The following is a 27,527-nucleotide window of genomic DNA, read 5'->3' on the forward strand; positions in this document are numbered from 1 at the left end:
GCTTTGCCCATGAGTGAGGCGTTGTGTCAGGAACCATGTCAGCCATTCAAAACAAAACAAAATGCTTAATTAGTTTTATGCAAATATGTCCTCCAGAGGTCATGTACAATACAACAACATCTATAAGTTTACAAACATCCAGATATTTTGTAAATGTTTTGTCTGTGTTGGCCCTGCAATGAGGTGGCAACTTGACCTTCCGCCGGTATGCAGCTTAGGTAGGCTCCAGCACCCCCGAGAGGGACAAGCGGTAGGAAATGGATGGATAGATCTCTGCTTTCCAGGAGATCTAAGGGATTTTCAGGAGGAAGAAGGATTCAGTCTCCAAAGCTATCATCATATCATCAAAATCCAAACTAACTAGTTTTACCAGAAGCATGTGCAGGAAGTCATGCGCTGTCATTTGTGTGTGTGTGTGTGTGTGTGTGTGTGTGTGTGTGTGTGTGTGTGTGTGTGTGTGTGTGTGTGTGTGTGTGTGTGTGTGTGTGTGTGTGTGTACTGTGTCTTGCAACACAGGAGTGAACCTATGTCGTCAAACAAGGAGAACACTTTTTAACAGTTTCAGTGCTTGTTCAATATTGTTTTGGAACTTGGACTGACAGCAACAGAGGGGCCGGTGAGTACATGAAGTAAGTATGTTTTTTTTGTTGTTTTTTTTCAAATGGTGTCATGGGGGATGACGTAAGTACAGCACAGTCATTGTTCTTATTAAGGTTATAGTCTATTTAAACGCAAGTGTTCAAACTGTACAATAATGTGAACATCTTGCTTTGTAAAGGTGCTATTTATTTATATTTGTTTAAGACAATATTTACCTCCCTTTAGTGGGCCACTTATTCATTTTGGTTTTAATGAAATAGAATGTATTTGTGTGTGTGTGTGTGTGTCATATTCATAGGATTCAAACTTTATAAAAAAAACAAAAATAAAAAATATGAAAGCCTTTAAAAAGCAAGTAACCCTTTCTTTTGTAACTACTTGAGTGGAAGTGGTAAAAAACAGTACTGTGGAACCTCAACTATTAGAGAAATCTGAGGCTAAGTCTTGTATATTTGAATTTCCTGGTATTTTGATGAGTGTCCTAAAAAAGGTTACTAACCAAATGAAAGAATACAGTATGCAGTAGTACCTCAACTTAAAGTTAAAGTTAAAGTACCAAAGATTGTCACACACACACTAGGTGTGGTGAAATTTGTCCTCTGCATTTGACCCATCCCCTTGTTCACCCCCTGGGAGGTGAGGGGAGCAGTGGGCAGCAGCAGTGCCGCGCCCGGTAATCATTTTTGGTGATTCAACCCCCAATTCCAACCCTTGATGCTGAGTGCCAAGCAGGGAAGAAATGGGTCCCATTTTTTTTTTATAGTCTTTGGTATGACTCGGCAGGGGTTTGAACACACAACCTACCGACCTCAGGGCGGACACTCTAACCACAAGGCCACTGAGTTGAATTGGTTGAATTGGTTCTATGATGAAGCTCACTGAAAGGAATTGAATTCAATTTTATCGATGCATGTACTGTAACATGCCTGGATAATAAATGTTCTTTCAAAGACAATACAATATAATGTATAACTAACCACTCCAGTATTTGTATGAATTCATGTACTGTAAAAAGAATTTACAGCATTTAAATTGGAGTGTGGACTTCTACGATATCTCATTCGGGCTGCTTCTCTGCCAAACACACCATCAGCAGTCTCTCCGTATTTTCATGGATATTTGTCAGCCGATTAGATACGATTTTAACGTCCTTGGCTGGCGTTAGACTCTTTCTGCTTCAGGTTGACCAAAAAGCAGAGAGACTACTTCTTTCACAAAATACTCGGAAGTTGGGGCACTCGTAAGTCGAGGCACCACTGTAGTGAGGGTACATACTTGCGTACCGCTGAAAACGTGGGGGGTAAGTTCTCTTCTTAGAATTAGGTATGGTTCGTTGCACTAAAGCCAATGTGCCCGTTAAGTCGATCGCAAGCTACCGGTTGATCTCGGACAAAATAGACCTACAAATGACCCATCTTCAGTTTTCCCTATGACATCACATTCGTCCTTTAATTGACATACATGGAAACCGTGGGTCTTGTGAGATAACCACTGGCTGGTAGTGAGCTCAGTCAGAAGAAAAAAACGGCCGGCGGGAACGCGAGAAACACTTTTTATTTCAGCACAGCACTCTCTCTCCCAAACACTTGCCGTCAAAAGTGTAAAGACCAACCGCACAGTTCCTGTCTTCACAATAAAAGTGCTGCTCCATCCTGCCTGCGTTAAGATATAAGGGTCTTAAAAAAACTAGCACACAAAAGCTTGTGAGCTACACAGTCGGCTTCCAATATATTTCTTGAAGAGAGTGTGCAAAATGATTAAGAGAGCTGGACAAATAAAAAGCTCAAAACTAACCACTTTCATGCGCAATTGGAAAGAGAGGAGGATATTTTTTCCTCCACAATGTAAATTCGAAGTTCAAGTTTATTATTCTTCGGTCAATCGTCAACAAAATAAACAAACAGTTGTACATTCTTAAATTGAAAATGAAAATGTTGCAGACCGAAAGGGTTTAGGCTGAAGTTGAACACTTATTGCGCCTAACCCTATAAACAATGTCAAGTACAAAATAAACTTCCGAAAATTATTGAATGTCCATTGTACAACATATTATAAATACACATTATACATAACATAAACACAGTTCAATTATATACACAGTAAAGGCATGTGAAATATCCTTGTAGACATGTTAAACCTTTGTACCAATTTATATACTATATACAAACAATTGTACTTCCATTATTATTTATAACCCACATTTAGTATTTGAATTAACATTGATCATAGTATTAACTACTGTGTTGATTCTAGAGTGATATATTTTTTCAAGACATTGGTCTTAAAGTGTTTTTTAAATGTGTGAATAGAACTGGAACATATTAAGGAATAGAAGTTGTGGAACATATCAGAACATACTGTAAATCCTGTCTGGTTCCAGTCAATGCAAGTCATCAGAATGGACATTTTTGTTAACATGTTGAATGCACATAGTCCATTAATATGTATGTATATATATATATATATATATATATATATATATATATATATATATATATATATATTATATATATATATATATATATATATATATATTAGGGCTGTCAAGTGATTAATTTTTTTCATCAGATTAATCATACATTTGAACTGTGATTATTCATATTTAATCACAGATTATTACTCGCTTGCATATCTAAAAGGTCTTTAAGAAAGTACCTCAATATGTGGACACAGAGGCAATTTTGTTTTCAGGATGTAATCCAGGAACGTTTTTTAGCGTATTACTTAACTGCAAGTCATTCATTTGCTCAAACCTTTGTGACGGTAAGTATAGTAAGAATCAAGTGAACATTTTCAAAGTGTTTGCAAGAATATAGCAAACAAAGTACATATAGTAAACACACTCCTAAACAACTTTACATAGTGGAGCATTTACATCTGCATTTACTCTTCCTTTAACCATTTTCAGATGACAGTCTTAAAATCTTTTTTAAATTGTATCACTTTACAACATCCTGTAAAAATGCATATCTGAAAATATGCCTTATAATAGCCACAAACTGGAGGATATGCTTTTAATCAGGATGCATGTCTTATATTTGGAGAGAAAAAAAAGCCCTTTGGATACTTTAGAAATAGGCTTTTGGACTTTACCAGTTTTAAACCAGAGCTGAAGAAAATAAACACACAGACATAGCAATTTATCAATGACCGCAACATTATTAAGTTAATTTTCATTTATAGTTTAATTGATTGGCCACCAATCCGAAAGGGACAAGCGGTAGAAAATGGATAGATGGATGGATGATTGGCGCAGATCTACAACTGTATTATATTGTTTAATGCCTCTGGACATCGTATTTAATTACACTTAATGCCTTAACTTCCGTAGAATGCATTTAATGACTTTTAATGTTTTTTAATGCCCTGCAAAAAGCCTGCATGTGTTTTTCTTTAAGAAGTTCCATCAGAGTTTGTTTTGAAGTGAAATTGGCCGCCTCTCATCACTCATCTTTGCACCGTGTAATAATAGGCGCCAACTTCCAGGTTTACGTGCAGTCATAACAAATAGTCATTTATGATCACACAATATTTTTTTTTTTAATCACATGCACCAACACTTAAACATTGACAGCCCTAATATATATATATATATATATATATATATATATATATATATATACAAACCCCGTTTCCATATGAGTTGGGAAATTGTGTTAGATGTAAATATAAACGGAATACAATGATTTGCAAATCCTTTTCAACCCATATTAATTGAATGCACTACAAAGACAAGATATTTGATGTTCAAACTCATAAACTTTATTTTTTTTTTGCAAATAATAATTAACTTAGAATTTCATGGCTGCAACACGTGCCAAAGTAGTTGGGAAAGGGCATGTTCACCACTGTGTTACATGGCCTTTCCTTTTAACAACACTCAGTAAACGTTTGGGAACTGAGGAGACAATTTTTTTAAGTTTCTCAGGTGGAATTCTTTCCCATTCTTGCTTGATGTACAGCTTAAGTTGTTCAACAGTCCGGGGGTCTCCGTTGTGGTATTTTAGGCTTCATAATGCGCCACACACTTTCAATGGGAGACAGGTCTGGACTACAGGCAGGCCAGTCTAATACCCACACTCTTTTACTATGAAGCCACGTTGATGTAACACGTGGCTTGGCATTGTCTTGCTGAAATAAGCAGGGGCTTCCATGGTAACGTTGCTTGGATGGCAACATACAGTATGCTGCTCCAAAACCTGTATGTACCTTTCAGCATTAATGGCGCCTTCACAGATGTGTAAGTTACCCATGTCTTGGGCACTAATACACCCCCATACCATCACAGATGCTGGCTTTTCAACTGTGCGCCTATAACAATCCGGATGGTTTTTTTCCTCTTTGGTCCGGAAGACACAACGTCCACAGTTTCCAAAAAAATTTTGAAATGTGGACTCGTCAGACCACAGAACACTTTTCCACTTTGTATCAGTCCAACTTAGATGAGCTCAGGCCCAGCGAAGCCGACGGCGTTTCTGGGTGTTGTTGATAAACGGTTTTCGCCTTGCATAGGAGACTTTTAACTTGCACTTACAGATGTAGCGACCAACTGTAGTTACCGACAGTGGGTTTCTGAAGTGTTCCTGAGCCCATGTGGTGATATCCTTTACACACTGATGTCGCTTGTTGATGCAGTACAGCCTGAGGGATGGAAGGTCACGGGCTTAGCTGCTTACGTGCAGTGATTTCTCCAGATTCTCTGAACCCTTTGATGATATTACGGACCGTAGATGGTGAAATCCCTAAATTCCTTGCAATAGCTGGTTGAGAAGATTTTTCTTAAACTGTTCAACAATTTGCTCACGCATTTGTTGACAAAGTGGTGACCCTCGCCCCATCCTTGTTTGTGAACGACTGAGCATTTCATGGAATCTACTTTTATACCCAATCATGGCACCCACCTGTTCCCAATTTGCCTGTTCACCTGTGGGATGTTCCAAATAAGTGTTTGATGAGCATTCCTCAACTTTATCAGTATTTATTGCCACCTTTCCCAACTTCTTTGTCACGTGTTGCTGGCATCAAATTCTAAAGTTAATGATTATTTGCCAAAAAAAAAAAAGTTTATTAGTTTGAACATCAAATATGTTGTCTTTGTAGCATATTCAACTGAATATGGGTTGAAAATGATTTGCAAATCATTGTATTCCGTTTATATTTCCCAACTCATATGGAAACGGGGTTTGTATGTATGTATATATATATATATATATATATATATATATATATATATATATATATATATATATATATATATATATATATATATATATATATATATATATATATATGTATATATATATATATATATGTATATATATATATATATATATATATATATATATATATATATATATATATATATATATAATATATACATATATATATACGTTTACATATATATATATATATATATATATATACATATATATATACGTTTACATATATGTTTACATATATATATATATATCAGACAGTTTTTTGCAGGGTGTTGTGGGTCAATGCAGAGTATATAGCTGCCTGCTGCTGCAACATATCATAAGTGGAGTTCCACCTCGTTGGGACATCATGTATGAGGTTTATGAGTAGGCAGCTTTAGCATTTCTTGCTTTGTCTTAAGCACATGAGCAGCTGTTGTGCTTGGGTGGAAGTAGGTAACCTCCTTCCTGATCCTCCCAAGGAGGCGCTCCATCCCATTGACTGAGATGTGATGCCAAATTCACTACTTGCACTACCTGTGGTCCCAGTCCTGCCTCATTCACTGCAATTATTTGATTTTTGGCATTATCACGTGACTTGGATATTTTTATCCTCCATTCTTCCACTGCTTGTGTCAGTACCTGCGCAAGGTGACTCTCGTAGAGGGGGCGTGTCTTCTCATCTGCCAGTCTGCTGTGATGAAGTGAACGCTTATCGTCACATAGTTCCCCAGGACGTCCACCCTTCTGTCATGAGCGCAACAGGTGATGCTCGGGATAGTTCATCATCCACAACTTTTTTCTTCTCCTGCTCATAAAGATCTGGCAAAATCTTATCGCTGAAGTGGTTGCGCGACGGGATGTCGTAACGTGGCTCAAGCACGTTCAGCATGTGTTTAAAAGCCTCGTTTTGCACAACCGAGTCTGCACCTATAAACACACCGATTAAATGGCGCGGGGCGTTCAAGCTTCTCCGTTACTCCACTCGCCATGACCACGCTGTGTGTGGACTGAACGTGCGGACACCTTTTTTTTTTGTTTCATATATCAAACCGCGGATCACGTGTGTGCCGAACCGAAGACACCCCCCCCCCTCCTCCCCACACCCACAGCCACACCCACACCCAGACACACACACACGCCTCTTTTTTTCTCTCCGCCGTGTGACAGAGGAAGATTCAGAAGAAAGACGCCGCAGCGCTTCTGTTTCTAGCCGATACTACATAAAAAATAACGTAAAGTAACGCAGTAACGCATCATGTAGTAACGGTAACTGAGTTACTGAATATAAAAAAATAACGCGTTAGATTACTAGTTACCGGCAAAACTAACGGCATTACAGTAACGTGTTACAAAGTAACACGTTAGTCCCAACACTGTATATATATATATATATATATATATATATATATATATATATATATATATATATATATATATATATATATATATATATATATATATATATATATATATATGTTTACATATATATACACAGTACAGGACAAACGTTTGTACACACCTCCTCATTCAAAGCGTTTTCTTTATTTTCATGACTGAAGGCATCAAAACTATGAATGAACACATGTGGAGTTATGTACTTAACAAAAAAAGGTGAAATAACTGTAAACATGTTTTATATTCTAGTTCCTTCAAAATAGCCACCCTTTGCTCTGATTACTGTTTTGCACACTCTTGGCATTTTCTCGATGAGCTTCAAGAGGTAGTCACCTAAAAGGGTTTTCACTTCACAGGTGTCATAGTTTTGATGCCTTCAGTGACAATCTACAATGTAAATAGTCATGAAAACATAGGAAACGCATTGACATGAGAAGGTGTTTCCAAATGTTGGCCTTTTATATAAAATCCCCTGAACAGCAGAAAAAACCTGCGAAACAGGCTTGTAGGGATGAAATAGCCTCTGTGTTTTTTCCTGACCTAACGTATATTCCGCTCTACCCTGGTATTGAGCAATGTATAACGGATAAAACACAGAAACCTCGACTATATATGCATATACATATATATATATACAGTATACATGTATATTAGGGCTGTCAACGTATGTGTGTATATATATATATATATATATATATATATATATATATATATATATATATATATATATATATATATATATATATATATATATATATATATATATATATATATATATATGTATATATATATATATAAATATATATATGTGTGTGTGTGTATAGATAAGTAGCTGGCTTGCTGAAAAAGTGTGTGCACCCCTGCACTAAAAGGTATTCTCTGCTCTTGAGTCCTCACATTGTTCGTGTTTTATTCATCTGCAGCTCACATGGAGGTACAACATGATGGTCCTTCCAACGGAACACTTTACCGCTACTAGGCTGCTGTCATCAGCTGCAGCCCTGAATTTTCCTTTCTCAGATGCAGTTAAATACAGCATCCTTGGTTTGTCTGTTTCTCTTCTCCTGGTGGCACTGGGAATTTTGGTCTGGCAGGCCTTCAGATGCTTTCGAAGTAAACGCACCACACGCACTCTGCATGAAGCAGGTCACCAACAATTAGGTCAAAACACTCAATTCCAGATGTATTCAGTCCAACGTTTGACGACTGGAAAAAAATTATTGTGTTTGCTGTTTTTATGTAGCGAATGGTGAGTTGCGTTACGCAGATGACGGATCTCAAGCATCAAGACAATACAAAGGAATCCCAACTATTAAGGTGAGAAGCCATGGCAGGAAAAGAGTGAATTCATGTCTGTGATGTTGAAAATAAATGAGGTCTGGGGTTGCCCGGCGTATTAATGGAGATAGGTCAAGGGCAGGTGTCCAAACTTTTTTCAACAAAGGCTGCATACCAAAAAAAATCAGACAATGTGGGGGCCACTTTGACACATTTTGTACATTCAACATACTAAAACCAATTAATATACAGGGCTAAACTATCTGAACAAAGCATCTACAATTTCCCTTTGTGTTACACTGTAGGTAACAAAGCAAATTAGTAAAAAATCTAATCCAGCCCCCTTGAAATATTTAATTTCATATTATTATTATTAGAGATGTCCGATAATACCTGCCGATATTATCGGCCGATAAATGCTTTAAAATGTAATATCGGAAATTATTGGTATCGGTATGGTTTTATTTTATTTTATTTATTTATTTTTTTAATTAAATCAACATAAAAAACACAAGATACACTTACAATTAGTACACCAACCCAAAAAACCTCCCTGCCCCACTCATTCACACTCATTCACACAAAAGGGTTGTTTCTTTCTGTTATTAATATTCTGGTACCTACATTATATATCAATATATATCAATACAGTCTGCAAGGGATACAGTCCGTAAGCACACATGATTGTGCGTGCTGCTGGTCCACTAATAGTACTAACCTTTAACAGTTAATTTTACTCATTTTCATTAATTACTAGTTTCTATGTAACTGTTTTTATATTGTTTTACTTTCTTTTTTATTTAAGAAAATGTTTTTAATTTATTTATCTTGTTTTATTGTATTAATTTAAAATAAAAAGACCTTATCTTCACCATACCTGGTTGTCCAAATTAGGCATAATAATGTGTTAATTCCACGACTGTATATATCGGTATCGGTTGATATCGGTATCAGTAATTAAGAGTTGGACAATATCGGGATATTGGATATCGGCAAAAAGCCATTATCAGACATCCCTAATTATTATTCATCTTTACTAATATTATGATTGGGCCAATTTAAACCTTTTTAAAAAGTTGAAGTACCACTGATAGCCACACACACACTAGGTGTGGTGAAATTATCCTCTGCATTTGACCCATCCCCTTGGTCCCCCCCCTGGGAGGTGAGGGGAGAAGTGAGCAGCAGCGGTGGTCGCGCTCGGGAATCATTTTGGTGATTTAACCCCCAATTCCAACCCTTGATGCTGAGTGCCAAGCCGGGAGGTAATGGGTCCCATTTGTATAGTCTTTGGTATGACACAGCCGGGGTTTGAACTCACGATCTACCGAGCTCAGGGCGAACACTCTAACCACGAGGCTACTGAGCAGGCTTTTTGAAGGCTTTAGCGCGTTCAAAAACATGAAATGTGTACACACCATGATAGAACGCACGGAAGTTAACAACCGTGTACCGTAAGATGCACAGGTCGTCCATTTTGGTTGTCAGGTCCCTATTTGGAGGGGGGTTTGACCGGATGCTTTTTTGCTTAGTTTTTTTTATGTAATGTTTAATGCAGGACATCTTTATTCTGTCTGTAGAATGTTTCCCAGGCCAATGAAAAAAACGAGCTGCGGACCACAATTGGCCGCACTTTGAACATCCCTTAATTAGGGCTGAGTGGCGATGGGGGGTATCCATGTTCTGCCTTAGTTGTGCAGTACCTTCTGGATCTCAGTCATGTCCACGGTGGGTTGCCTGATGGTGTACACTGGTGATGCCTTTGGGTATTTTGGATTGAGGGAACACTGTGGTGTGTTTCATTTTAATCTCGGGGTTTATGAAGCGTGGATAGGAATTTTTTTATCTATTCAAGAAGACCGACTACTTTGTGGGATCCCACCACCCACATCTGCCATGTTTGCTCGTGCCTATTTTAATCATATTGTAGATATAAACAGTGCACACACACACTTCATTAGGGTCATTAAGTTTTAGGGCTGATGGGACCAGGCCAACCATGGCCAACTATAGATTGGTCCAGTCCTCACAACCATAGCCTTAGCACCCTTGGCTACGCTGTATGAACATTGTATTACTACTTGTTGTACTTTGTAGATGCATACTGTTCAAAATACGTCTATCCAATGTTCTGTTGCATGATTGACATGTGCCATGGGCAGTGTTGGGACTAATGCGTTACAAAGTAACGCGTTACTGTAACGCCGTTAGTTTCGGCGGTAACTAGTAATCTAACGCGTTATTTTTTTATATTCAGTAACTCAGTTACCGTTACTACATGATGCGTTACTGCGTTATTTTACGTTATTTTTTATGTAGTATCGGCTAGAAACTGAAGATCTGAGTGTGTTTTGTGGCAGCGCTGCGGTGGAAAAGAAAAGGCTTACGTGCTTTGTGTGGGTGGAGGCGGGGGGGGGGGGGGGGGGGGGACTCCTATACCGTAGTTGAGGAGCGCAGGGCAGATGTTCCTTCGGGGCTAACAACCTTCACTTTACCCGGAAGAGGGTCTTTACAGCTGAGGGTGAATGACGAGGCCGGCGGTTTGTTGCAACTTTGTGACTTTATTGGACGCAGCCATCCACCAAGCTAGAGAGAGCACCTGCAAGCACTCACTGTCGCCGCTCGCTCACCTCTCTCGCCCACTCACTCACTGACGTCCCTCACCCACATGCTGTCATATCTTAAATGGCCACACACACACACACACACACGCACACACCTAAACGCTACTGGGTCGTTTTTTTTATAGGGTGCCATTTGGACTTCATAACTTGTAAAAAATAAATAGTTGATTTACCAATATTTTTATGTTCTATTGTATACATGACATATGTAACTTGCTGAAAAACATATTGGTCGAATTCAGGCACCTAAATCATAGTATATTTAGCTATATTAATGAGAGGTGACATTAGCATTAACACTGTACTTTTAACACCAATGTATTTGCTGTATATGATATTTTGCAACAGCAGTGATGATTAACCAAGAATTATGAAAGAAACTGCTGTTGAATGCATAATAGCACTACATATACATTGTGATAAGTCAACATTACTATATACATGTCCACTCTGTTAGGTTGATGTCCACCGTGTTAGTTGAATGAGGCTAACACGGTGGACACTAACACGGTGGACATTTTGAGCTAAAGTTAGCCTTCAGCCTGCCTGTGTTAACATAACAGCTAGCATGGACTTGAATAATTGATAAGAAATCTATAATTTCACACAAACATGTTTTGAAAAATTTCAATTTGATTGATCTCCTTATTATTTAGGCCTAACAGAGTGGACACGTTATGTTCAACCACATTAAATTCACTTCGTAAAAACATCAACATCAGATAGTAAGAGAGCTAAAAAACCACACAGCTTACCAGAGTTGAGTTTCCCGCCACTGGTGTGATGTTAGCTGATGAGAATGATGTCACTGACAAATGTGGTTGTTTTCTTAAAGGGACAGTAACGCAACTTAACAGAGTGGACAGCGACCACAGGGACAGACATAGAACCTTATTTTTTTGTAATTCTTTTTACGATTTTGATAATATACACCATATGACTAAAGAGAGCTTGTCTATGATAATTATATCATAACAAAAAAAAATTAAAAATATATGTTTTTATTTGTTATTTTCTAGATTAAAGTTGAATAAACAGCACCAGGGACATGGCAAAATCGCATAATAGAACTTTAACAAAAGCTTTAAAAAATATATATTCTAATGTTTGAAGCCCATATCACTGTATTTATGATAGACAACAATTTACCATACACAAAGAAACTAATGGAATGAGCAATTGTAAATATTTTGAGAAAATATGACATGATTTATACTGGGGACGCAAAAGGCACCATATAAAAAAAATGACCCTACTATCATAACAACTAACAAGACATCAAGGCGAAGCCAAGAGTCGATTTTTTTAACAAGGAGAAATTCTCAATACTTTTCTTTTGTCGAGCACAAAGAAAATAACATTTTAGTTAAATGTAAATTGTGTCTTGGATCAAATATCCTATCTACTTCAAGTTCAAGTTGAAGTGCCATTATGTTGCAGCTATTTAAAATAGTTTTGTCAATTTGTTCTGGCCAGAAACAAATTGGCCTTTGAAACATATCTTTGTCTTTGTGTGTTGTATGTAGAGCACATTGTTTGTGTGTTGTATGTAGAGCACATTGCTTTGCAGAGTTCAGTGATGTAAATGCATGTCAAGTTGATCAACACATTGTATTATTCTCCAGTGCAATAACAGTACTGAAATGAAGGCTAAAGGGCATTAATGGGAGCTTTTAAAAAAGAAAAGAAAAAAAGAAGTAACTAAATAGTTACTTTTCAAAGTAACGCATTACTTTTTGGTGTAAGTAACTGAATTAGTAACTGAGTTACTTTTGAAATGAAGTAACTAGTAACTATAACTCATTACTGGTTTTCGGTAACTAACCCAACAATGGCCATGGGAGGTCACTTATTATTACCAAGCAAGTTATGGCAATCTGACATGACGAGGGAAAAACATCTCATTATTTTAGTGGAGAAGGAGTTTTGTCATCTGTGTGATGAAAAAAAACAAAAAAAAAAACTAATCGCCATGACTTACTATTTTTACCATTTGGAATACCAGTGTATGAATGAAACGTATTTATTTTGACTACTTACAGTAGGCTTCTGTAGTTTTGCTTTAGTAGACAATTAAAAGGTATGGAAACATGAACCAATTGATCAGCAGAGACCGCTTCAAGGAACCGTATACTGTGACTTGAAATGTTGCTTCCATAGAATGTTTCAGATGTAATCAAACTGGGGTGACAGTGATCATGCGAGTGGCTTGCACACATGAGAATTCAACCTGTTTGAAAGACATCATCGTACTGATCACACCTAAAAGTAGTTTACTTCCAGTTTGTTCGTTTTTTTTTGTTTTTTTTTGCATTTGTCTGGAAGCTGTAACCAACAGCGATGCATTGGACAGTAAATGCTTTCTGTGTACACAGATATTAATACAAAAAGTTGTTTAAACACAGGACTCTGCCAAAGCCAATATAAGACGTTTGATGTGTGTGCGCACTCTGCAGGTGGAGGATTTTGATGTGGACGTCTCATCTGAGTCCTCCTTGGGATCCAGCCCCCCACCAGCAGATAATAAAGTATGTAACAGTTTTGCATGTGTGTTGTTGTTTTGTATCACCATCTTTGTCAGTTTATTTGTTTCTTTGCAGCATAAATAGTCTTACATAATGATACACCTTATCAGTGTATCATTATAATAATCTATCTACAGCGTTATTTAAAACAATTTAGTTAGTCCAGGGGTGTCCAAAGTGCGGCCCGGGGGCCATTCGCGGCCCGCAGCTAATAGTTTACCGGCCCGCCACACATTCTGGAAATGCTATTGCAAAAAATAAAAATGAACATTAAAAAAAGTGGAATGAGGTGAAATCTAACGAGAAAAAGTTGCAATGTTGACACAAAGCTGCCATGCAAGCTGTTTTTTTTTCTTTTGTCTTTCTTTCTTTTTCTTTTTTTGCCACTGCTCAAAACAAAAAAAAAGACAAAAAATCAATGTTATAATTAATTATTTTCAAAGCTCCAATTAGTTCAAATTTTTCACTTTAAAATGTTTTATGTGGTAAATATTGCATATATTGTGTAGTTGCCATATAAAAACAAAGTTTTCTTTGACAAAAGAGCATAAAACAAACAAAATAATAGTTCAAACGTAAAATCGACAGATATATCTGAAGTTGATCTCGTAACTTAAGTGATGAAAGTAAAGAACAAAAAAACTAATAAAAATGTATCACTTTATGAGTGGGGCACCTTTTGGATCCCAAATATATTTAGTGGTATTTTATTTATCTTTTCACTGTGATGACTCAAAAATATGAAATAATTAAAATCAATGGTGTCCTGTATTATTTATATTTTAGGGCTCTAATTACTAAATACTGCATATTTCAGTTTAACTATAAAAAACAAAGTTGTTTTTGACAGAAAAGCCATAAAACCTTTTTTTTTTTTTAAGTTGATATCGAGATTTACTGTAAGCGTTAAATAAAAAATAACAATACAAATTAGACTTATTTTTTAACATTTTAATAACTGAGACCCTTTATGGTCCCCGGGACCCCTAAAGGTAAAATAAATACAAAAAATCCATATATTTTGTTATGGTTTGAAAATGAAAAATATCAAAATGGCCCCCACGTGCTTTAATTTTTCCGTTTGCGGCCCTCAGTGGAAAAAGTTTGGACACCCCTGAGTTAGTCCTATATGGAAAAGCTGTTTAACATTTGACCTTACATTCGCTTCATAGGCTAAATAAAGTGTTCAGACAGTTTGGATTTATCATAAACAAAGCAGACAGCAACATATTTTCTCTATCTCACTAACGATCTCCTCCACCAGGTCAATGGATGGCTCCACTACTCTGTGTACTATGACCAGCAGTACCGCCGGCTTGTGGTCACAGTCTTGGAGGTGGAGGGGCTTCAGCAACAAAACCAGATCAGCAGCCTCCAGCTGTTTGTCCAGATAAAGCTTCTGTGGAAAGGATCTGATAAGAGGGAGCGTTGCATCGATGATAGGGTAATTTGACACTTAAGTTTTTAGTTAGGACACTACTTTCCTGTAAATGTGAGCTTATATCAGTCCCAATTGTCAGCCAATGATCTCGAAAAAATGAAAGGGGACCTATTATGCAAAGCCAACTTTTATTACCTATTAGTACCAGCTTTTGTGTATGTGGGATCTGCATAGGACCGAACATTTGAAATCAAACTATATATTTTTTCAATTATCTTTTTCCGCCAAATGAGCCGTTTGGAATTTGCTCTGCCTTGTGACGTTTTCTGACCGGTCACGTCAGCAGATATCTCCATGTATAGTAAACATTTACCCAAAGAGCTTTACGCAAGTCCACCATTGTAGTCCGACGCTGCAGTCAATGAGCTCCTTTTTTTTCCATCTATTCTCTTGTTGTGGGGCGGACTGTCTCATACATGCACATGCATCTTCCGCTGTTGCAATTTCCAATTTCCAACTTATATCTGTCAGTAGACTCGATATGGAAGCGCTAATAACTACAACATGGCTGACGGGGAGAAGACGCAGTCAAAGTGGAGGCACATAAATAACATAGCCCACAAAACGTTGTATCCTGAAGAGACAGTCAGAAAGAGGTTTGAACTTGGTCTGTAAAACATAATCTATGCAAAATTTTGACCAAAGCACCACCATTACTGTTATGTAGACCACAAAGAAGTGTTTTAAATGTAGAAAAAAAGGGCTCTTTTAAAGCAAGCCTAGAATGATAATGAATATGATTGATGGGCACTGAAGATTTCATCCATTTGCTTAGTGTTGTGCAAATTTTTATTGAAGAAATATACGTATTAAACCTTCAATGGCATTTGGATTATTACATTTCTAAAAGACTGATTGCTAGAGTTTGTCCTTTTTACAGCTATAGACCAAAATAAACTATATCAGCATGTATGTATTGATAGTGGTTTTGTGAAAATGAAAAAACACAATGAGAGGTGGAGTTAGACATACTGTAATAATGACAAATGTCAACATTTGAATAGTTGAATCGTTTTGAAACATAATCAACATGACTGCAAGATATTTGTTATTTCATGCTATAAATCACAAGTGGCTATTCAGATAAAATAATTTAGCTAGTAGAATAAACATTGTTTTTACTCTTTATGATTTTTGCATTTGGAGCAGTTGGAAGTGGAGACGGTGTTATTGTGCGCAACTGCGCATGCCATAATTAGATGAAGATAATACTTAAGCCTATCTTTTTTGTGTTACTTAATGGCCTAAGCTCCTCCAGACTGCAAAACCCTGGGAACAGAGGCACCCAAAACACTTTGCAAGATCAGGCCAAAAGGCAGGAACCTTATGATTTCATGCTTTGGCATTGTTTAACATGAGTATCTGACATTATAACAACATTTACAGTCAGAAAAGGTGTAATTAATCTCGTTTGACTAAAATTTTGGCCATTAAATGCTTGATTATGGGCTTAACAAAATGTAAGTGTCTCTCGTCCAACTACTAAACAACAACCTTGTACTGAATTGACTGTGGATTACTGCTCTGATTCTATTAGGTTGAAGGGACACCTCCTCCCCTGTGCAAAGTGCTGCAGGAATGGAGGACTCGCACTGTGAAAGGCACCTGTAACCCTTTGTTTGGAGACCAGTTCAGCTGTATTCTGCAAGATGAAAAGGCGCTGGATCACATTAACCTGAGGATGGAGGTTCTGTAACATCCAAACCCATTTCACATTGTCAGCATTTTAACGTTCTTGTTTCTTGTTTGAGTTTTACAGTGCCTATGTCTGTTAGTTGGCAGGTTTGATTACAGATCAAGACAATAACACTCTAAAAAGTCCATCTCAACTTTTTATATTCATATTACTAAGCATATTCACGTGAATACTCTAATGTCTATGGATGTTCTCATAAATCCAGGTCGTTATATTCTCAGGGCATTCAATCGAATGCAACTGGACTGTTCAGTTTGTCTTAGAAGACGTTTCGCCTCTCATCCAAGCAGGCTTAGACAATCCATGCTCATCGACTTAAACTGGACCGCAACTGTCTATGAACTAAGGGTGTAACGATTCGTTTTAACAACGATTCGATTCAATATTTGTGGGTGCCAATACAAATCAGTGATTCATTTATATCTTTTTTTTTTAGAGCAATACGATCCAAAACGATTCAGTGCGTTCAAATCGATTCAGTAACTCTTTAACAAAGAACATCAAACAGCGTGACTGTGAAATAAATAGTGGATACCTGGACACTGCAGGTTAAGTTTTCTATATGAATTATGTATAATGAATTATGGATACAAACAAACAAGCAAACAACAATTAATGGCCAATGCATTCACATCCTATTTAAAGGCCTACTGAAATGATTTTTTTAAATTTAAACGGGGATAGCAGATCCATTCTATGTGTCATACTTGATCATTTCGCGATATTGCCATATTTTTGCTGAAAGGATTTAGTAGAAAACATTGACGATAAAGTTCGCAACTTTTGGTCGCTGATAAAAAAAGCCTTGCCTGTACCGGAAGTAGCGTGACGTTGCAGGTTGAAAGGCTCCTCACATTTCCCCATTGTTTACACCAGCAGCGAGAGCGATTCGGACCGAGAAAGCGACAATTACCCCTTCAATTTGAGCCAAGATGAAAGATTTGTGGATGAGGAACGTGAGAGTGAAGGATTAGAGTGCAGTGCAGGACGTATCTTTTTTCGCTCTGACCGTAACTTAGGTACAAGGGCTCATTGGATTCCACACTCTCTCCTTTTTCTATTGTGGATCAAGGATTTGTATTTTAAACCACCTCGGATACTATATCCTCTTCAAAATGAGAGTCGAGAACACGAAATGGACATTCACAGTGATTTTTATCTCCACGACAATACATCGGCGAAGCACTTTAGCTACGGAGCTAATGTGATAGCATTGTGCTTAAAAGCAGATAGAAACAAAAAAAATGAGCCCCTGACTGGAAGGATAGACAGAAGATCAACAATACTACTATCAGGAGACACCGAACCAAACACTGGACCTGTAACTACATGGTTAATGCTGTGCCGCCTGTCGAAGCCTAGCAATGCTGTTGCTAACGACGCCATTGACGCTAACTTAGCTATGGGACCTCGTCAGAGCTATGATAAAAACATTATCTCTCCACCTACGCCAGCCCTCATCTGCTCATCAACACCCGTGCTCACCTGCGTTCCAGCGATCGACGGCGCGACAAAGGACTTCACCCGATCATCGATGCGGTCGGCGGCTAACGTCGGATAGCGCGTCTGCTATCCTCAAAGTCCTCCTGATTGTGTTGCTGCAGCCAGCCGCTAATACACCGATCCCACCTACAACTTTCTTCTTTGCAGTCTCCATTGTTCATTAAACAAATTGCAAAAGATTCACCAACACAGATGTCCAGAATACTGTGGAATTTTGCGATGAAAACAGAGCTGTTTGAATTGAGATACAATGTGTCCGAATACTTCCGTTTGAACCATGGACGTCACGTGCATACGTCATCATACATAGACGTTTTCAACCGGAAGTTTCGCGAGAAATTTAAAATTGCACTTTATAAGTTAACCCGGCCGTATTGGCATGTGTTGCAATGTTAAGATTTCATCATTGATATATAAACTATCAGACTGCGTGGTCGGTAGTAGTGGGTTTCAGTAGGCCTTTAAATTAAGTGCACCCAACAGTTTAGGTTGAATCAACAGGAGGAAACCCTTTCTGCTCACATTTTACGCATTCAAGCAATTTTCAATAAAATTACAGCAACCAACATATTTAGATTTATTTGCTAAATAAAGTTCCCCAACCCGGCCATACAGTATCTGTTCTCCGCCTCTGGCATCGCCAATAAAGGACAGCGTCCCAGGTGTGCAGAAGCATGTAGGCCCCCCATCCCTGTTGATAGTGTTGGCCCCTCGCTTCCCAATTTTCATAGCCTCCTTCATCCATCTCTTCTATTTTTTTCTTTCTCATTAAATGGCTTCTCCTTGTTCTCCGAGAGTTGGTGCGTCGCGCTAACTTGCATCGCTGTCACTTCGGCCGCTTCTTCTGTGGTTTAAGTTGCATTGTGGCTTTATCCTTGTGTTATGGTGTTTGCATATGTCGTGGCTTTTGTAATCGTGCTGTAGCTGAAAGTTATGATATTGTAATGCCTGGCAATGAAGAAGGAGAGACATAGTCGGACATACATTCTCAGACGCTTTCCTAACAAGCGGTAAGAAACTCAGGGAGTGAAAGTACACATATACAAGAGCTGTTGTTCACCAAAACTCACGTTTACACGCTGAACACGCAGACATCCAAACTCTAGCGGGAATCCGTTCACTAGTCTGCCGCACTAGCGCATGTCACGCACAACAGCACCGCCTCTTAAAGGCACACACACACACACAGATATTACACTATTGTCTTGTGGCGTTGGCGTTTGTTATGACCTTTCTTGACCACCGTAGATATCCGACATTTTTGTTTTGATGTCACAATGGGAAAATAGAGGTAACGTTTAACATTTGTATTATTAGTAGTGATCAACTTCATATAAAGTCTAAAGTTCTTAATGTTCTTAAATAGAGATGTCAGATAATGGCTTTTTTGCCGATATCCGATATACCGATATTGTCCAACTCTTAATTACCGATTCCGATATCAACCGATACCGATATATACAGTCGTGGAATTAACACATTATTATGCCTAATTTTGTTGTGATGCCCCGCTGGATGCATTAAAGGCCTACTGAAATGAATTTTTTTTTATTTAAACGGGGATAGCAGATCCATTCTATGTGAAGTGAAGTGAAGTGAATTACATTTATATAGCGCTTTTTCTCAAGTGACTCAAAGCGCTTTACATAGTGAAACCCAATATCTAAGTTACATTCAAACCAGTGTGGGTGGCACTGGGAGCAGGTGGGTAAAGTGTCTTGCCCAAGGACACAACGGCAGTGACTAGGATGGCGGAAGCGGGGATCGAACCTGCAACCCTCAAGTTGCTGGCACGGCCGCTCTACCAACCGAGCTATACCGCCCCAGTATGTGTCATACTTGATCATTTCGCGATATTGCCATATTTTTGCTGAAAGGATTTAGTATAGAACAACGACGATAAAGTTCGCAACTTTTGGTCGCTGATAAAAAAAAAGCCTTGCCTATACCGAAAGTAGCGTGACGTCACAGGAGGAAGGATTCCTCACAATTCCCCGTTGTTTACAATGGAGCGAGAGAGATTCGGACCGAGAAAGCGACGATTACCCCATAAATTTGAGCGAGGATGGAAGATTCGTGGATGAGGAACGTTAGAGTGAAGAACTAGAGAGGCAGAGCAGGGTGTATCTTTTTTCGCTCTGACCGTAACTTAGTTACAAGCTCTCATTGGATTCCACACACTCTCCTTTTTCTATTGTGGATCACGGATTTGTATTTTAAACCACCTCGGATACTATATCCTCTTGAAAATGAGAGTGGAGAACGCGAAATGGACATTCACAGTGACTTTTATCTCCACGACAATACATCAGCGAAGCTCTTTAGCTACTGAGTTAACGTGATAGCAAATGCAGATAGAAACAAAATAAATAAATCCCTGACTGGAAGGATAGACAGAAGATCAACAATACTTTTAAACCATGTACATGTAACTACACGGTTAATAATTCTCAGCCTGGCAAAGCTTAACAATGCTGTTGCTAACGACGCTGAAGCTAACTTAGCAACTTAGCAACCGGACCTCACAGAGCTATGATAAAAACATTAGCGCTCCACCTACGCCAGCCAGCCCTCATCTGCTCATCAACACCCGTGCTCACCTGCGTTACAGCGATCGACGGCGCGACGAAGGACTTCACCCGATCACAGATGTCTGCTATCCAAGTAAGTCCTCTTTGTTGTGTTGCTACAGCCAGCGGCTAATACACTGATCCCACCTACAACTTTCTTCTTTGCAATCTCCATTGTTCATTAAACAAATTGCAAAAGATTCACCAACACAGATGTCCAGAATACTGTGGAATTGTTCGATGAAAACAGAGCTTTTTGTATGGTGACACATTGGGTACGAATACTTCCGTTGCCGTCGTGACGTCACACGCATACGTCATATCCAAAGGAGTTTTTCAACCGGAAGTTTAGCGGGAAATTTACTAGGAGGTAGCAGGGGGTGGTTATAGTAGCGTCCCGGAAGAGTTAGTGCTGCAAGGGGTTCTGGGTATTTGTTCTGTTGTGTTCATGTTGTGTTACGGTGCTGATGTTCTCCCCAAATGTGTTGTTTGGTGTGGGTTCACAGTGTGGCGCATATTTGTAACAGTGTTAAAGTTGTTTATGCGGCTACCCTCAGTGTGACCTGTATGGCTGTTGAGCAAGTATGCCTTGCATCCACTTGTGTGTGTGAAAAGCCGTAGATATTGTGTGATTGGTCCGGCACTAAAAGGCAGTGCCTTTAAGGTTTATTGGCGCTCTGTACTTCTCCCTACGTCCGCGTACCACTCCGTACAGCAGCGGTTTAAAAAATCATAAATTTCACTTCTTGAAAACGATACCGAAAATTTCCGATATTACATTTTAAAGCATTTATCGGCCGATAATATCAGCAGTCCGATATTATCGGAAATCTCTATTATCAAGTCTATTGTTTTTCCAGTATAGATAAAATCGATTGATAGCCTTTTAAAATGACCTTGGATCGATACCTATCTCTTGGAAGGCAAAGTTGCAGCTCACAGATCGATACACTTGAAATTTAGGAGTATAAATCGGTCTATCGATGTTTCGATCACCCGTTACATCCCTACTGGGAACTGATGAATAAGAGCCGAAACGTCTTCTACGACAAACTGAACAGTCCAGTTGCGACTGACAGAATGCCCTGAGAATTTGATCCTCTCACCAGTGTGACATAAATATGACCCCCATTTGTTTGTCTGTGTCACAGGTAAGAGACTATGATAAATACTCAAGACACACAACATTGGGAGATGTGAGGACTTCTTTAGAACAATTCAACATTTCCTACCCTTTGGAGCTAAAGGGAAAGCTTCACACTCCCAGGAAGGTAAAAACTAAATCATATACATTTTTACATAAACCCTAATTTTAGGGCCAGCATTAACAAAGTTGATACCAGGAACGAGAACAACTCCTTACTTGTATCCGTGTGGTTTTCTTACACATGGGAAGGAACATCGCAAAGGAGACACGGGTAGTCTTATTGGAAGGAGAAAGTCTCAATAATGAGACCACTACCCTCCTTAGTTCTCAACACTGCTCATTTCATACTGGAAGATCCCTAATGTGGTCAAAGATGCCATCTCTATTCTTGATGATGCTCGCGGTGTTTGAGCGGCTTGGACCGGGCATGCAGCCAATGTTGATTTGTCCACGGAACGTTTTACGATGTCTACTTTCACTTCACGTTTTACTTTGCTTTTTATTTCATGTGCTGCCCCTAGAAGAGAGGGCTATGAACCCATTCCACCACCGGTTGAAGTAGTATTTATCACAGAGTTGTGCCGTTTGAAAGAGTTAATACAGGTGAAACTCAAAATTAGAATGTCGTGCAAAAGTTCATACGTATCATCAATTCAACTTCAAATGTGAAACTAAAATGTGATACAAACTCATTACAGGCCGAGTGAAATATGTCAAGCCTTTATTTCTTAAATTTTTGATGATCGTGGCTTACTGTTTTTGAAAACCCCAAGTTTTCTCAGATTTCCAATTCAAGATTTTGAGTTTGAGTTTGAGTTTATTTCGAACATGCAAGCATACAACATGATACATCACAATTTCCAGTTTCTCTTTTCAACATGTTCGAAAAGGAGTAGGAAGAAGCAGAGCTTATTTAATCCTACCCCTTTTCTTTACATAACAGTTGCTGAAACTTTTTTTATTCACTTCCTGTTCTCAATTTATTCACAATAAACTCCATATGTAATCACAATAAAAATAAATAAATAAATAATAGTAAGAATTTAATAATAATAATTGGTGAAGAAAGTCATATTTCATATGATGAGATAAGTAAGATTACTTTAAGAATGAATGAATGAATGGATGAAATAAATTGAAAATGTTTGTCATGGTTCTTCTTCTTTGTACTTTGTAAACACTTTAAGTTTGAAGAGTTTCTTGAAGTGGATCATATTAGTACATTGTTTGATTGCTTTGCTTAATCCATTCCATAATTTAATTCCACATACTGATATACTGAAGGTCTTAAGTGTTGTACGTGCGTACAAATGTTTTAAATTACATTTCTCTCTGAGATTATATTTCTCCTCTTTTTTTTTAGAAGAATTGTTGTATATTCTTGGGTAGCAGGTTATAGTTTGCTTTGTGCATAATTTTAGCTGTTTGCAAATTCACTATGTCGTGGAATTTCAGTATCTTTGATTCAATAAATAAAGGGTTTGTATGTTCTCTATATCCAACATTATGTATTATTCGAACTGATCTTTTTTGTAGCACCGTTAATGAATGAAGTGTACTTTTGTAATTATTTCCCCATATTTCTACACAGTAGCTCAGATATGGTAACACTAGTGAGCAGTATAGACTATGTAGTGATTTTTTGTCTAGAACATGTTTTGCTTTATTCATTATTGACGTGTTTCTTGCTACTTTATGTTGTATATTTTTTACGTTTTTCATAAACTGTAAGCTATAATAACCAAAATTATATCAAAAGAAGGCTTGAAATATCTTGTGTTGTGTGTTACGAACCTATAATTAATTCCACCTTGTACATCTAATTGCTGGAATAAACTATAGCATATATAATATTCAAAATGTTGTTTCCTGCTTCGTCTACACAAGACACAAGCATTCGTTTTTTAGACAGATGACATGTGCATTTGATCGCCACTCAGAGATCGACACAATCCTGCCCTCCAGCGACCGGTTAGTTCGTTAGTGCGAAGGTGAAGATGCGGATGACCAAATCAGACAAACAATCTATTAAAAACATGTTTTACCAGTTAGCAGCTTTCCTGGCAAATCAGCCTCGCCGCAGCATTTTTAGTCCGTATAACAGGTGCTGCAACCAGCGTCTGCGGCACGCAGCCAGAAACCACAAACATTTATCCATACAAATATTGAGAAGTTGCTGTGTTTGACGTGTGTCTGTTTGTTCTGTCTCGTCCTGACTCAACAAACCACACGGTCGAGCATTACCTTTGGTGCACAGACATATAGTCGTTGTGGCTTGTGCAGCCCTTTGAGACACTCGTGATTTAGGGCTATATAAGTAAACATTGATTGATTGATTGACAGTATATATCGCTTGTTGTCAACTCTAACCTCTTCGGTCCGTCACTCAAATATGTCCATGTGTAACATAAACAGTGATTTTATATTTGTTTTTCCTAATGTTACGTGACCGAGAAGCAGACACTTCCACTACAAAAGTCTGCTTCACAAGGTAAATGCGAAACAATATTACTACAGCAATTCATAGAACTACTGTAATTGTTTGTAGTACAGTACATACAATTTTTTTTTTTAACAATACTTACTTAAAATTGTGCTTTTCTTACTAAAAAGCAGTTGTGCTGTTTTGGGAGACCAAATACGGATTTTGAAATTCATTTCAATGGGCGGGTTATGGGTTAGGGTTAGGGTTAGGATGAGTGTTTGAGTTATGAACTCGGTCGTGGAACGCAGTGTGCTCGTAAATTGAGGTACAACTATGGATTATGGTCGTTAAAAAACATAACACGGAACGTTGAAAAACAAGGATCACTTGTAAATATTGTCTGCCTGACCCCTAGGTCAGCACTTAGAAGATGTTTATGAAATGTAAACAAGTCAAGCAGCAGGAAGTGATATAATCTAGTTTTTTTTTCAACTTATTTTGGTTTGGTGTTATTTTATGATGGAAAGTTGAATGTAAAGGAAAGGCAATGTTTTTATTGTGTGGGTAAATACCCATCATGCTGATGTGTTAATTCTTTCATATAATAGGATCTTGTAGGAGAAGTGCTTTTGTCGCTTAAGTTTCTCCCCATCTCTCAAAGACTTGAGGTTGGAGTGTTAAAGGTCCAAACAGTCCAGAAGGAGCTACACTTGGGCGCAGGTAAATATTGCACATCTCCACACAAATGCAGATAGCGGTTTTGATAGCTCATTTCTTCATGTTGTCCAGCTCTGTATGCCAGGGTCAGCGTGCAGTGCAACAGCTGCAAGCTGAAGTACCAGAAAACCTGTGCAATGGAATGTGGGGCATTGACCGTTTTCAATGAGGTTCTTGTATTCCACTTACCAGATTTTGCTTTGCAAGAGTGTAAAATTTTGGTCTCTGTTTTTGAGACTCACTCAAGTAGGAAACCCTCCAAACACCTGATTGGACAGTTGACGGTGAAGAAGGACAAACATTCAGAAGACAAGCACTGGAGTCTTATGATGTTCTCAGCCCATCAGCCAATAGCAAGATGGCATGACCTACTTATCTGAGTTATGTATATACAACTTCTGGATTCCTTTATTACTTTTTTACATTCAGCAGGTGGGGTTTAAACACACTTTTATTTTACAACAAACTACTATGACCACATTTGTTCTTCTTAACAATATTCTCAACATGGTAACAATATGGAAAGCCTTGTTTGTGCAGACAGTTCAAAAATCTCATGTTTTGGTGTTCAGTTATTTTTTTAAATGAATCAATGCTGTAGTCCATACTGTAGTCTAATACATTCACTTGATTATTCTTATTTCTAGGCTGCCATCTAGGGGTTCAGCGCTTTACTCCTGCTGCCTATGGATTTGATATTGCTGTACTTGGTCTTTTCAGCACCACCTTGTGCACTTTCAGAGTCACATATTTTTAATTTTGTTGATGGAACTGTTTACGAAAATCCTAAACAAAAATGTTATTAAAATACATTGAAGAAATACATATATTGTTGCGTAATACCAGTTTTTGGACAAACAACTTCTTTTTTTTATTATACATTTTTTTGTCAACTTGTCCAGGGAGTACCACGACTTCCGCCCGAATGCAAGTGGGATAGTCTCCAGCAAACCCCGCCAACACCGAGAGGGACAAGCGGTAGAAAATGGATGGATGGATGTAGTTTTTAGATGGAACAAATTGTCCGCACTATCCGTGACGTCACGCGCAAACGTCATCATACCGAGACGTTTTCAGCAGAATATTTCGCGGGAAATTTAAAATTGCACTTTACTCATCTAACCCGACCGTATTGGCATGTGTTGCAATGTTAAGATTTCATCATTGATATATAAACTATCAGACTGCGTGGTCGGTAGTAGTGGGTGTCAGTAGGCCTTTAAATAGCTGCAATCACCATTGGTTTTATTTTTTTTTAAAAATCAAATATTGCACAATATTTAAAACATGAAATCCAGAGCAACTGGTAATGTATTTTTACATTCTCTTTTAAAGCCCTTTAATTTTGAACAGTTATTTATTCTATTTTGTAACATTCCTTACAGTTGCACCACCTGATCTACCGGTTTTGCCGTCTGACTTATGCAACTGTGATGTGCAGTCAGGTGAGGGAGGTGAAACAGAGCCAGAGCATGAGTAAAAAAAAAAAAAAAAACCACAAATAATGATAACATCAAATAAATATGAATATTTATCCGTTGAACTTAATTATGCATGTATTTTCTGTAGCATTCCAATGGTTTTCAACATTTTCGTTATAAATCGCTGAATTTGCATGTTTCCAGATCAAGTACAGACCAGAAACCGCAGATGAGGCTGTGCAAGCCCAGCCAACTGTACTAGAGATGTCCGATAATGGCTTTTTTGCCGATATCCGATATTCTGATATTGTCCAACTCTTAATTACTGATTCCGATATCAACCGATACCGATTTATACAGTCGTGGAATTAACACATTATTATGCCTAATTTTGTTGTGATGCCCCGCTGGATGCATTAAATAATGTAACAAGGTGTTCCAAAATAAATCAACTCAAGTTATTGAAAAAAAAATGGCAACATGGCACTGCCATATTTATTATTGAAGTCACAAAGTGCATTATTTTTTTTTAACATGCCTCAAAACAGCAGCTTGGAATTTGGGACATGCTCTCCCTGAGAGAGCATGAGGAGGTTGAGGTGGGCGGGGTTGAGGTGGGGGAGGGGGTTAAGGGGTAGCGGGGGGTGTATATTGTGGTGTCTCGGAAGAGTTAGTGCTGCAAGGGATTCTGGGTATTTGTTCTGTTGTTTTTATGTTGTGTTACGGTGCGGATATTCTCCCGAAATGTGTTTGTCATTCTTGTTTGGTGTGGGTTCACAGTGTGGCGCATATTTGTAAAAGTGTTAAAGTTGTTTACACGGTCACCCTCAGTGTGACCTGTATGGCTGTTGACCAAGTATGCTTGCATTCACTTGTGTGTGTGAAAAGCCGTAGATATTAAGTGACTGGGCCGGCACGCAAAGGCAGTGCCTTCAAGGTTTATTGGCGCTCTGTACTTCTCCCTACGTCCGTGTACACAGCGGC

At 38.2% G+C, this 27,527-nt stretch overlaps 1 protein-coding gene across 4 annotated transcripts; it reads left to right on the forward strand.

Annotated features, from left to right (window-relative positions):
- The first annotated feature begins 494 nt into the window (after window positions 1–494).
- On the forward strand, window positions 495–25,947 carry syt19 (synaptotagmin XIX). Of its 4 annotated transcripts, XM_062035227.1 has the most exons (10): window positions 495–629; window positions 8,120–8,357; window positions 8,440–8,513; window positions 13,555–13,626; window positions 14,888–15,067; window positions 16,602–16,751; window positions 21,985–22,104; window positions 25,014–25,125; window positions 25,195–25,502; window positions 25,770–25,947. In XM_062035227.1, the coding sequence occupies exons 2-9, from the start codon at window positions 8,138–8,140 to the stop codon at window positions 25,500–25,502; spliced, it is 1,236 nt and encodes a 411-aa protein (XP_061891211.1). In that variant the 5' UTR covers window positions 495–629; window positions 8,120–8,137; the 3' UTR covers window positions 25,770–25,947. The 4 variants fall into 4 exon arrangements, with proteins under 4 accessions (XP_061891211.1, XP_061891209.1, XP_061891212.1 ...); XM_062035225.1 differs by having other exon boundaries at window positions 25,195–25,947; XM_062035228.1 differs by having other exon boundaries at window positions 8,120–8,342; window positions 25,195–25,947.
- Window positions 25,948–27,527: the final 1,580 nt, after the last annotated feature.

The sequence above is a fragment of the Entelurus aequoreus genome, linkage group LG24 (assembly GCF_033978785.1).
Source record: "Entelurus aequoreus isolate RoL-2023_Sb linkage group LG24, RoL_Eaeq_v1.1, whole genome shotgun sequence".
NCBI classification, from domain to species: domain Eukaryota; kingdom Metazoa; phylum Chordata; class Actinopteri; order Syngnathiformes; family Syngnathidae; genus Entelurus; species Entelurus aequoreus.